We start from the raw sequence: 13,986 nt of genomic DNA, 5'->3' as shown, positions 1-13,986 counted from the left end.
CTTTGAGGATAAAATGAAAAATATGTGTAACGTAATTAGCAGATTTCCTTACACATAAATAGGAGCCTAAATATTTAATATTAATAAATCCAGGAGGAACACAATTAGTGTTACCACACAAGGACAATTAAAAGGACAGAAATTTTGGCTAAACGTACAAGGAGCTTTCTAACACTTAGAGCACCTAGAGTCCAACAATGATACCAACTGTCCTGAAAATCTGAACTTCCCTATTACTGGGAACGTCTGGGTAGAAACTGAACGGCCTTCCCTGGTGACGCCACAAGAAACCGTTCCCATGATGAGTAGGACGTTCAGACTGATTCTATAACGAGTGTGGTGTTTAGGAACACGAGGCTGGCAGACCGTATGTAAGCAACAGGGAAGCAACCAGAGGCAGGGACATCTAAGAGGCTCTGCAGGTAACAGAGACAAGAGGTCATAAGGGCCCCAAATAGCTTGACAGCAATAAGAATGAAAAGGGACAAGAAGATTTATATAAAAAAAAAGTCAATGGGATCTGGTGACTGAATGGACAGGAGAAAATAGAATGAGGAAGACATAAAAACCAGGTCTCTAGGGAAGAATCAAGGAAATCTGCTAGAGCTTGGGAGGAAAGTCAAGTTTAGAGTTACCATTTAGAAGCCATTCAAACAGTACAAAGAGTCATGTTAATAAGTTGTGAGGCATGCAGCATCATTTTGCCAAAAAAGAAAAAAAAAAGGCAGTAACAGTTCCAGTAGCTAGGATTATTTAAATGGGTCTTTGCTTAGGAGGGCATGGATATCAGACTTTCTTTCGCAGACCCAATCTTTCCTATTTAGAAAAATACTTTATTTAAATACCCTTTTTATTATTTACTTTAATACTTGATATTATAATACTTAATATTTTAATTTAATATTTAATTTAATGTTTCAAGCAAGAGTTTGTTTAGATAGCCTCAGATTTTTTTTTAAAGAAGTAGGTTAAAACGTGGCACAAAACTAACATTGAAAAATCTTAATCCATTACTTTACTAAAAACACGAAAAACATTTTAGACTTCACATATACATTAAAACCCCTTCTTCCCATGTCTAACCTCCAGCTGTTTGATCAGACTGGCTTCTTGGGCTTTCAGTCTTTCCTTTTGCCTTTTTTTCTGTTCCTTCTTCAGCTGGTCCACAACTGATTTTCTTTTCCGCAGCTCATCCTTCAGGGCTCTGATCCTACCTTCAATGTCACTCTGGTCAGATGTAGTTTCTGAAAGAGATATACAATCTTTTTATTTAATTTCAACTTAAGACTAAAGTTAACTCAGTAACTATTAATAAAAAGTAGCAATGTAATACTCCATTTAAATAAAGTCAATCTAATATTTAAAACTTAGAAATACGAGCTTCTGAAAATTTTTTTTAAGTGATTATCGCATCCCTCCTGTCCCCTAAATCCCTATGGGGGGAGGGTCCCCCTATTTGTCTTCACTTTCTAGTCGCACCATTTAAAACTGTAAATAAATATCAAGGTGTGCTGTCTTGATAAGATAAGCTGCTGGAAGCTGGAAAACTTTTGGTTAGTGAAATCTGGACATTCCGTAAGGATTTATTTCCTGGTGACAAGACAGCCATATTTAAATGTACCTCCTCTTTGTTATTAATAGTTTGATAGTTTTTAAGTCATATTAAAACCAAATGGAATTTTACCATTTTAAACTGATTGTGAGTCATCAGCTGGTGTCTTAACATCACATAAAAGGAGACAGAGACATTACAAAGAAATATACTCTGCAGTAACCTTTCTCTGAAAGTTCTTAAAATATTTAAAATAACTGAAATGAAGCTAGTTAAATCTTACTCTCATCCTCCAAGTTCATACACATATATGCACACACACAAAGCAGATGTCCAGTCACTGCACAATTATGGAAAAGACACCTCACTGTGTCATGCGCATCCTATGAAAATAAGCATCATTTAAAGACACGGCTTATACTCCAATACACATGGAAATTACACTGACTAAAAAATGACTATTCCTTACACCTCCTCCTTGAATCACCCAGTGGTGTCATTTCCACACACTAACGATGAATGTGACATTTAATAGCCTTACAAGAGAAATACTATTATATACAAGCCTGAAGACTGAGATGTACACTACAACATTACATCATAAACAACAAGGCTTTTTCCAAGAGCCTCAGATTAAATTGCTTAGAACTAGTTACAGCATTTATTTAAACACAGAAGAACAACAGTCTTTTCTGCAATGTGATCTAAATGTCTGGATAAGAAATGAAATCTAAGTTCCTGTCACTTCTGTGTCCTGACTTAAGGTATACTAGGGAAGTTATACCCATCTTGTAACAGTAGCGGCATCATACTGAGCCCTTAGCATGGGCAAAGCTCACTACTGATCAATATTCATACAATGAAGCAGTAACAAAGCCCATTTTCAACTCTGGATCTACTACTAGTAATCAGCAACATGTTTTGATGCTTACCGATTTCCCGAATTGATGTGAAAATTAAGTAAGGTATACAAGGCACATAGCACAGCACCTGGACTAGTATAAAAGCTCGACAAATGGTGGGAGCAGTGATACACATGAAACAAACATGTTCACGTAGCCTGACTTTATGGTTTAAAACTGAAAAAGCTGGTGATAAGGAGAGAGCAACTGAATATCCTCCTCATGCTTTCTTTTCATTTCTGAAGAAAATAATCAATTGGTTTCAGAGTTAAAAGGCTCTGACCCATGGTGGTAGGCTTTATAGTGATTTAATTGGTGATTCTAGTACAATGATTGTGGGTAGGAGAGCAAGCTGAGCTAAAAACATCTAAGCAACATCGAAGAGAATCTCTAGAAATTTTTTTTTTTTTAACCCAAGCAACTCTCTAGATGAATATATTGTCTTTATGGAATTCTATCCTGTAGGGTTTTTTGGGAGGTGGGGGAGAGGGACGGTGGCAGATAAATGATACTTCAGTTTATTGAAATACATCAAGACAGAATAACCTGATGGACAGAATAACTTAATAACTTAATCAAAAATTAAGTTTCTGATAATTTTATATATTCTGACTGTATTAATTTGGCTGACAAACTCTCTATCACTTGAGAAAGGTAGTATATAACTCCATTACATTAAAATTCACCACTTCCATAAACACTGCATATAATATCATCAGGAATAGGTAGATGGCACCTGCAGTTTAGAAATCTTAGAGCAATTTTTCTAAAATTGTTCTTACTTGAATATGTTTTACTAATAAAACAGTATTTTATAGATATTATCATTAATCCTTGTTGTACAGCTCATACAAGGATGGTTAAGACATTATTCCATTGCTACAAATAGAAAAGATTATCTTATGGGAAAGAAACTTGAATGGTCACCAGTAAGAAACAGAGCCATGGTGAGAATCCAAGTTTCCAAGTATCAAGTTTATGTCCACTGACATGGTACTCTACTGGCAGTAACTTTCCACCAGAGTACATGAAAGCAAATATATAAAATATTAGTCATTTTCAACAGATGAACATGACAGACAAAATTCTTCACCTGACTTGACCTAGTAATTCCAGGTCTAAGAATTTACTCCTAGTGAAATATCCAACAGGAATGTATCTAAATGAAGATGTCCATTATAGAACTATTTGAAATTTTGAAAATTTTGAGAAAATGTATACAACCATCACCAGGGAAACTGTTAAATAAATTATGGTATATCTACTCCTTGAAATATTATACAGTTACTCAAAGAATAAGGGAAATCCGTAAATATGGGCATGGGAAAACCTTGACTTATCATTGTTTAAAACACTGAAAACAAAGGGGGTATAAAATAGGATCAAAGACCAAAAAACAATATTTTTCACTTTTCCTTTACTAAATGTCTACTCTCAAAAGAAAACTGAAAATGAGCTCAAAAGACATATATTCAATACGGTATTAATCTTCCCCAGAACCCTACATAAACCAAGTATTGCCTGTCTAGATATGTTTCCCAAGGTCAGCTAACTCCTTGAATCAAGTCCTTTAGAGTAAAGGCTGTTCATGCGTTCATCTATATTACTACACAGATTTATAGTAGGTTGAGGTTATGGGAAAACATACAATACTGCCATTTGCAGTCTCTTCTCTACTGTTCTTCCTTTGAAATTTATACTGTCTTGTTCTACCACTTCCTATTTCTTCTCATGACCATTATTAAATCATTCAAGAAACATTTAATAAATACCTACTGTGTGTAATGCTAAGTACCTGCTAGGGTCTGGTGTTACAATTGTTAACAAAATAGACTCTCTTTGCACCAGCCTACATTCTAGCAGGTGAGACCTGCTGGGTAAAGTTTGGTTACAATTTATGTGTTGTCTGGTATGACAAGTTGAAGCACAGAGCACTATGGGAACACATAAGCAGTGCCTTATGCGAAACACAGAAAAAAATTAAATGATGTCTGATGAATAAATGACTATCCATTAACACCCAAGTATATAACAATTTGTCATAGTTTATATAATTAGAGATATAAGTAATTATCAATAAAAAGCAAAGAACTGTGCAATTTAATCTTATCAAGAAAAAAGCCTTTACAAATGAAACAAAGAATAAACTCAGACTAGCATACAGTCAGATGAAGCTTATTAAAGAGGAATTCAAATACAGTACAAAGAAAACTAACTCCTCTGTGTTAGTCTTACCTGACTGTGTCATTGACAATGACTCATCTGACCAACTGTAACAGTGCTGATGGGACTTGGTGGATAGACGACACTGTCCTCCATTCCTATGACCTCCTTTGCTAGACTCCTGCTTTGACAAAGATGTGCAGCTTTTGGGAGGTGACTGTTCAAACAGAAAATCAAATGGGAACTGTTTTGTGATATAGTTGTATGTAAAATTCTATTTAAAATTCAAGATACTAACCAGTTAAAAGATAATATTTACAAAGAGTTTTAGATAATTCTATGAAAGAAAGTGAAAAAAAAAAAAACAGTTTGCAAATTATACAAAGGATAGGATCTCAATTTTTTTAGAGGTACAGAAAAAAAGTTGTAAAAAAGCATACTTTTTAAGATGTTTATAATAAACTAGGAGTGGCTATTACGTAAGTGATATTTACCCCCTTTTTCTTTTTAAAAATACTAAATATGGGAATGCAGATATCCCTTTGGCAGAGTGACATCACTCCCTTCAGATATATATCCAGAGGTGGAAGTGCTGGACCATCTGGCAGTTCTCCATGACAGATGAGTGGACTAAGAAGATGTCACTCACACACACACACACACATACACACACACACACACACACACACACACACACATACTATTCAGCCATTAAAAAAAGTAAGTCATTTGAGACAACATGGATGGATCTTGAGGGTATTGTGCTAAATGAAATAAGTCAAACAGAGAAAGACAAATACTGTATAATTTCACTTATATGTGGAATCTGAAAAAACCTAAACTCATAGGAAAAGAGATCAGATTTGTGGTTACCAGAGGTGGGGGTCTGGGGGGTGGGAGAACTGGGTGACGGTGGTCAAAAGCTACAAGCTTTCAGTTATAAAATATTTAAGTACTGGGGATGTAACGTACAGCATGACTATAGTTACACTGCTGGTATGGTATATTTGAAAGCTGCTAAAAGAGTAGATCCTAAAAGTTCCCATCACAAAGGAAAAAATTTTTTTTCTGTAGCTGTATAAGGTGGTAGATGTTAACTAACTTTACTGTGGTAATCACATCACAGTATACGTGTGTCAAGTCATTAAGCTGCACACTTTAAACTAATATAGTGCTTTATGTCAATTAAATCTCCATAAAACTAAAAAAAATTTAAATATTAAATACGTACTACTTTCATGGAAGGAAGAAAGGGAAGAGGGAAGGAAAGAAAATAGAGCATAAGAAGACTGCCCACAAGAGATTGTTACAAAGGGCATTTCTACCTTGCTATTAAGTAGAAGTGAGAATGTCTGATTTGATTCCTCGCTGTCATCACCTTCTATCCCTGTGACTTCAGGCAAGCTTTCTAGCCTGCTAAGCTTCAGACTGAGGCTTAAAACAGTATCTAAAGAACTGTTGTGAGGACAACTCACATAAGGTATTCAGCATACTACCTGGCAGTTGATAAGTAAGTGCTCAATAAATAACACTTTTCATTATAAAAACATTTAAGACATACTGGTTTTGATTTCCTTGACATGTTCTATTCTAAATTTAGGCAGGTTATTTTTTTTAAACACAAAGAGGCTTTAACAATGTTTGTGTTCACTTATAATATTTAGTATTATGTTAATCCCCTCATATACTTTATAAAATCAAGTCTAAAAATAAAGACAGTCACATTTCTAGCTTAAGTTTTTACCAGATAGTTTTTTAATGACGTATAGGATTAAGGATAACCTGGAAAACGTTCTTACTCTAATAGTGACCTTTATTCTAATTTAGAATCTATATCCATGTAAGATCTGCCTTAAAGAGATGAAACCACTACTTTATTCTGATTAAAAGTTATAGAGCAGTTACTAAATTATAGAAAAGGCAAACCAGTATTGTTTAAGGCCTTATTGTTTCTATTATATGACAAAACACACTTTAATAAGAACTTGTGTTGTCCCACATACTATCTTCATTAAAGTCTTCAGAAGTTCCTGTTCCCTAAAAATTAAAGACTTAATAGCACACAATTTTATAACTGCCACTAAAGTTAAAATTCATATATTTATAAATCTTTAGACATCAATGAAAAGCTTTATTTCTACTCAAATATCATACACTGTATGTTACAGGTATGGGTGATAGTCAATGCTATCCTTTAACAGCAGAAATATAACTGTTAATAACATACCTTTCAGATATGTTTTCTTTCTCAAGAAGCTTTAAGATAAATATACATTAACTTACATGTTTACCAGGAGAGGTAGAGGATTCCAGTTCTTGTGAAAAAACCATTTCTTCAGTAAGTATACTGTGATCTGGACTCCCCGGCTGCTCCTGAACTATAGACTCAGATGGTAGATATTCCACGGCAGGGCTACCTAATTCTTCTGGAATAGAACTTTCACTGTGTAGATGAGAGTAGGAAGGTACTGGAGATTCTGTCTCACTCGCTATTTCTAGAAGAGGGGTTGAAAACAAGAAAAAGTACACAATCTTGGTCAGGGGAAATGTATCTGTTACACTTTACATTTGCTTTTAACATAATCTAACTAGTTGCATTTAGATATAATTTTTAATCCCATCACTCAATAAGTCACATTTACTATAACGCCTGTTAGTCTAAGAATTTTGCCTGACACAAACGGAAAGAAGGTATCTGTAACACATAATCAGCAATGACAGTGACTGACAACCTGAGTGTTTGTGAAGACGGTGAGAAATTACAACTCATATTTGCTTAGGGATGGAAAGCTGGTCCAACCACTTTGGAAAACAATTTGGTAGTATTTGGCAAAGATGAAAATACTGTATGATCTAACAATTCCACTCCTAGGTTTACATCCTAGAGAAATCTTGTACATATGCAGCAGGAGACACGTACATGGTTACTAGCAGGATTGTTACAATAGTCAAAAACTAAGAAAAATGAATAAATGGTGGTATATTTATACAATGCAATGCTACACAGCAATAAACATGAATGAACTAGAGCTGCATGCATCGATGGAGATACACTATGAGCTTTATTGAGCACTTTCAGAATTTGTAGCACTGCCTTGCCTCCGGAATTTCCTGTCCACTGTGGCCTCTGCTCTAAGAAAACAAATATTTTTGACACTAAATAGAAAATTCTTGACATTATACTCGCATCTTAAGAATGACACTGCTTTCTTTGTTTGTCTCTATGGATATAATGCCCCACAAAGTTTAGGTTATATCACACTTTGGGTCAATACTGATAACATTCAATATACTCAATTCAAAAATATCACTTAAGATGTTGGGCCTGAAATCTGTAAAGTAAGTTTATTTAATGCAGGAAATACCTATACCCCCAAGAATGTTTTACTTTAATAAACAAAGATGACCTGACATTTAAAAGCACTTCAGTTAAAAATTTAAAAACACATATTTTTTATATTATGTATGTGTGTAGTATAATTAGAATGATTGAATGAATAATGAAGGAATTCTATGAAGGAATTCTAAAAATCCTCAAGGATATTCACCTATTCCAAGATAGAATGTGGATACAATTTAAAATGATTAAGAAAATGATTTAATTTTTAGGTAGTAGGGAATAAAAGAATCCTCTACATTTCTGCTTTATACCCCTCAATGTATTTTATTTGTGTTCAATAAGTAACATATACTAATTTTAAAAGTTCAAACAATATAAAAATTGTATAAAGAAGAAAATGGAAGTCACATGTACCCCTACCTCCTGAGAGATAACCACTGAATCTTCTCCAATCTGATGTCTTTGTGGAAGACTTCATTTTGGAAATCTTCATTTTTTGCCCTTTCCCCCTTTTAAAATTATAAAGTAGTACAAGAATGTCATTTTTAAACAAATTTAAAATAGCACAGAAGGCTGTAAAGTGATTACTTCACATGCCCATCTCCACTTCCATCTGCCCAGTTTCCTCCGTCAAAGGTAAACCGATGGCAGTCAGGTATGACTGGTGTGTGTCTTCCCAGACCTTTTCTTATACTCCCTGACTTTTCAAAAATGCATTTTTAAAAACTGTGGTAAAATACACATAACATAAAATTTACCATCTTGACCACTTTTAAGTGCACAGTTCAGTGGCATTAAGTACATTCACACTGTTGTGTGACCATCACTTCCATCCATCTCCAGAACTTTTTCATCTTTCCAAACTGCAACTCTATACTCATTAAATAAGAACACCCTATGCTCTCCTCTCTCCAACCCCTAGCAACTAACACTCTACTTTTTGTCTCTATGGTTGACTACTCATGTACCTCACATAGGTGGAATCATACAATATTTGCCTTTCTGAAGACTTAAAACATGGATGAACCTTGAAGACATTATGTCAATATGTGCCAGAATCTCCTTCCTTTTTAAGGCTGTATACATACACCATATTTTGTTTATCCATTCATTTGTTGATAGAAACTTGGGCTGTTTTCAACTTTTGCTACTGTGAATGCTACTATAAAAAATACAGGTATACAAATTATCTATTTGAGAACATTTCAATTCTGTTCAGTATATACCCAGAAGTGGAATTTCTAGATAATATGGTAATTCTATTTTTAACTTTTTGAGGCACTGCTGTCCTATTTCCACAGCAGCAACAACAATTTTTACATTTCCCACCAGCACTACACAAAGGCTTGCTATCATTTCATTATAATGTATTTTGTTCTTTTCCTTAATTTTTCTTTTATGTCATTTAACTTATTATAAATAAACTACTACTCCTAAGCTCTAATTGATGAGATTAAAACTGCATTAATATTGCCTTTTTTAAATCACATTAACCCAGTAACACTTTCCATGACTACGTAGGCCAACAGTTCCTGATAAAATGGAGGCTTGAACAATGACAACTAGTCTTGATTTGTCTTCTAGTTATAGTCAGAAATGTTTTCTACTTCTAGTACAGCCCATGATGAAATCTGAGAAATTCAATCTCTTTTCAAGATGGAGAAGTCTGTAGAAGAATATGAGGCTACAGAATGAGAATGAGTTAAGGTGACACAGAAGTAAACCTCTGCTGAATAAACTAAAAAAAAAATTGAGGAAAAAAAACCTTCACGTGAACTATTTACCGCATCATTGGTTTTCCTTATGTGTGGTCTATACCTCGCTTGGTATGTACAGCTAAATAATGTATTACTTAGATTTGTATGCTTTTGAATTTTCTGTAAAAATAATCAAACTGCTTGTAGTCTTCTGTGATTTGTTTTGAGATTCTTGTATGTTGATTTGTATAGCTATAACTTTCTTCTTCACTGAGCATGCTATAATACATAAATATACTACAATTTATTTATCCATTCTCCTACTGATGGGGGTGGTTTCCTTTTTTCTCCTGCTATTTCAAATATTGCTGCTATGAACAATGTCAGTATACCTCCTAGTATAAATAAACATCTGTAGATATCTTCATGTATATATCTCTACAAGTACAGGTATTTACAGATAGATATACTTATATCAATCTACTATCTATTTATCTCTCTATGTAAAAGTTCTCTAAAACAGTGGCTTTCAGATTTTTTACTTTAATCATAGAGAATTAACATCTTTATGACCCTGAATATATCTGTGAATATGGAAAAGATCTATTTATTTTGGTCTTCTCTAATGTCTCCTAATAGAAAAATTGTCTAAATTTTTCTCCATAAAGATCTTGTATACTTTTCATAAAATTTATTCTCAAGTACTCCATATTTTTTATTATAAATGGCAACTCTTAAAAAAATTAGGTTTTTCTAACCAATTTCTGATGACCTACAGACATGCAGTTAGGTTTTGTTAATGGATTTTATACCCAGCAACCTTGCTAAACTCACTTATTAATTCTAATAACTGACATATAAATGCTGGATTTTCTATGTGCATAGCCTTAACACCTGCAATAATGACAGTTTTGCTTTTTCCCTCCTTTCACTCTGTAGGTGAAAATAAGTATTTTCGTCTTATCTACAAATTCAAAGGGAAAACTTTCTATGTTTTATCATAACATATGAAGTTCGCTGCAGGTTTGGTTTTTCTGTTTTTGTTAAAAGATATCCCGTATCAGATAGAGAAAGTCCCCTTCTGTCATTACTTTGATCTGAGATTTGTTTTATTACAGATGCTTTTTTGGGTTTTATCAGGTGCCTTTTCTGAATCCACTGAGGTATCATGTAACTCTTCTCCTTTAATCCGTTTAAGTAATTCACCACATTATCAATTTTTAGTATGTGTTAAATCCCACTTGGTCCTGGAATAATCCACTTCCATTTCATGGAATTTATTCATTTCTTCTAAGTTTTCAAGTACATTAGAATAAAGTTATTCACAATATTCTCTTGATCATTCCAATTTCTGTAGCATTTACAGTTGTATCACCTTTTTCACCCTGAATCATTCACATTTTTTAAAATCATGAAGTAAATCTTTCAGTTATGTTAGGCTTTAGTGTATAGTCTGAACAGAGTTAGAATTTTTTTTACCTTTCTGTTCTGTTCTCTGGTCCTCCAGTTCTTTCTTAGGAGTTTTAGGTTTTATCAATTCTTTGTCCCAGGCGGCCAAAGCTTGTTTTTCCATTTGACGAATTTCTGCTTCTTCTGCATCTAAACGTCTCTTCCACTCTAGTAGCTCCTCTGCGTGTTGTCGCCGCTGCATTAGTTTTTGCTCCCGCTTTGTCAGAAACCTATGGTCACACCATGAAGAACAGTGAGAGGACAAATCTACAGGCAGAAATTACTTTGAGAGGTCTATTACTCATTACCTCATCAACAGGCTGTGTAAAAACAGGACATTCATAAAACTCCTCTGAAAAAAGTTTGAGATCATAGAAGCTTTGATAAGTGAACTTATTCAGAAAATGAGAGAACTTATGCTTTACTTATAATTAACTGTAAGATTAGCAAATTGAAAAATACTGGTAAATTCAGAAAAATGAAATCTTCAGACTGTCTGGTCAACCATGACTGATAATACTTATGTATTCATTCTTCATAAGTAATTCTTTCTTATAACAGAAGATATAAGGAATCTATTCTGAAGGCTCAGACCAGAAGACACACAAACTCAAAACAACAAAGTCAAAACAACAAAAAACAACCTCCAAAGCATCAAACAAGCAAGCAAACAAAAACATGTTCCTGTCCCTTTTTGACTTTTATTTTCAAATTCAATCTGGTTTTGCTTCAGGTATGGTGAGTTTGGTTCCCATTACCTAACAGATGCATAGTCACGTGATAATCTGTTTTTCATGGAAAGAACACTGAGCACCATTGTCAGATGCCTTATGTGTATAAACATAACCATTTATTTACTTGAGTAAAAGGATGCACCAAATGCCTCAAATTTTTCAATTTAACCCAATCTCTGAAATTAAATAGCCTGATATATCTTAGCTCCAAAGGGTTAGGAGGTATTACTGATTAAGGGAAAGCTATTTGAGTAGCTAAAAAGCCACTGCTAAGCTCTCCTCAAATGCACACGCCCCAGCTAAATAAAAGGTGGGCTGCTCATTTTACAAGTGTTAAATCTGTAGTTGTAGCTAAGCAACAAAAATGCATTCACACATCCAACAAACACTTAATAAAAAGCACAAGAACTGTCACTCCACCTCTTACACAATCAGCATGTCAAATTAATGTGGGAACAGAAAGGTAAAATTTATGGGACATTTGACAAGAGGCCTCTAGGATGTTAGGGAAAAAAAAGAAATAAACAACAACGACAAAAAAACCAAAACAAACAAAAAGAACAGAGCATGCTCTATCAAAGAGTGCACTGAAAAAGGTGCAAAGTTACCTGACCAACTGGTTGTAGATATACAGCTGGAATTTGGGATGAAGGTTGGGAAAACAGACACTGAGAGAGGCCCAGTGATGAGACGTAAAGACAGAGAAGAAGTAGTGAACAGGAGAGCAGTGTCTACAAAATAAGGAGGAAGATTTTAAAACCAAGAGATCAAGAGGCAGAAAGAATGAGAAAGGGAAAGCACAAGAGCTAAGAGAAGAAATTTTCGTATGCTTCCTGAATAACATTATAAGCTACCCAGTTAAAGCAAGCGTTACACTTTGTGTGACGTATAAAACATGGTACTTTTATAGATCTTACCGATGATTTCTGAGTAAACTTGCCTTTCTTCTCAGATGTCACTTAACCATCATCTATATTTTCAGGTAAATTTATTTGTTTGTGAGTGAAGTAATGAGAAGTAGAGTGTGGAGCTAAGTAAGTTATGAGAAACTTCAACATACAGTACAACAATTATGGCCATGAACCTAGCACATCAACAATTCTATACACATAAGTAATTCTGGACAAGTAATTTTTATATCTGTACCTTGTCATATATTTTAAGCTTTAACTTAAATTAAATTTAAATTTAAATTAAAAAAGCACTACATTTGCCTTATTTAACCTTACCATCATAATCTAGCTTGAAAATAGTAATATAGTTTAAAATATCAATTTATAGTAAAAACACCTTGTTCACCTCAACAATATAAAACTTAACTGCTGACAGGGACTACTGGAGGCATCTTGCTTTATATTTAATAAAGGCCCTCTTAATTAATAATATGGAAATACAATACCCATTCGAAAATACAACACCCATTCTACAAAATATCAGGATGCATAATTAAGAATAGACTAAGCGACTTCCAATAAATACTGCCAGTGGTAAAATTTTTTAAAAATCACGCTGTGGACAGTTCAATCATAAGGTTAAAAGTAAGAAGAAAATTCCGCATGTTAAACTTACAAAAGTAAAAAAAAAGAAAACCACTGGTTTCTCCCCTTTTTAAATAGTTAACAGATCACTGTATACAGTAAATGATAAATATGTCTAGTAATAGGTTTGGAAAGGTTAATTCTCTTTGACAGAGCATGCTCCTGTTCACATGCACACAACAGTAACTTGTAGATCAAGGCAACATTTTTTTGCCTTGGAAGGGCAAGGAATAATACCAGCAAGTCAGAAGTGAGAAAATCTAGGTATAAATCCAGCCACTCATTTGGATTTTTAAAAGTATGCAGAATCTTGACTACACATGTATCTTTAAGCAGACTACTTCAATGTCTGTTTCCCAATATACAACTTAATATTTCACCTCCTCTTCATTTACTTATAAACACACACACACACCCATATTCCTTCTCTCTCTCTCTCTTTTGTATCTGGATTGCCTTGATTTTCTGCGTTGATGTTCAAGGAAAAACAACTTGGCCAAATTCCAGTAAGACACTGCAATCTTCCTTGCCATTCTTTATGAATGTATAATAAACTTATTTTCATGCCCATTATCAAAATACTATGCAAAAACAAGTGTACTTGGAAAAAA

General features: G+C 34.0%; 1 protein-coding gene across 6 annotated transcripts in view; it reads right to left on the bottom strand.

Moving 5' to 3' along the window:
• CEP350 (centrosomal protein 350) overlaps nt 1-13,986 on the bottom strand; it is a 122,656-nt gene that overhangs the window by 19,761 nt on the left and 88,909 nt on the right. For 4 of the 6 annotated variants that reach the window (XM_031435663.2, XM_010992911.3, XM_031435664.2 and 1 more), the window contains 5 exons: nt 12,446-12,568; nt 11,134-11,333; nt 6,901-7,112; nt 4,690-4,834; nt 1,084-1,244 (listed from right to left, as the gene is read on the bottom strand). In XM_031435663.2, coding sequence (XP_031291523.2) covers nt 1,084-1,244; nt 4,690-4,834; nt 6,901-7,112; nt 11,134-11,333; nt 12,446-12,568 — 841 coding nt within the window. The remainder of the gene's footprint in view (nt 1-1,083; nt 1,245-4,689; nt 4,835-6,900; nt 7,113-11,133; nt 11,334-12,445; nt 12,569-13,986) is intronic. The other 2 variants (XM_031435665.2, XM_010992912.3) reach the window with 1 other exon arrangement.

This window comes from Camelus dromedarius, chromosome 23 (genome assembly GCF_036321535.1).
Source record: "Camelus dromedarius isolate mCamDro1 chromosome 23, mCamDro1.pat, whole genome shotgun sequence".
Classification (NCBI taxonomy): Eukaryota; Metazoa; Chordata; class Mammalia; order Artiodactyla; family Camelidae; genus Camelus; species Camelus dromedarius.
This window is presented reverse-complemented; position numbering and strand designations above follow the sequence as displayed.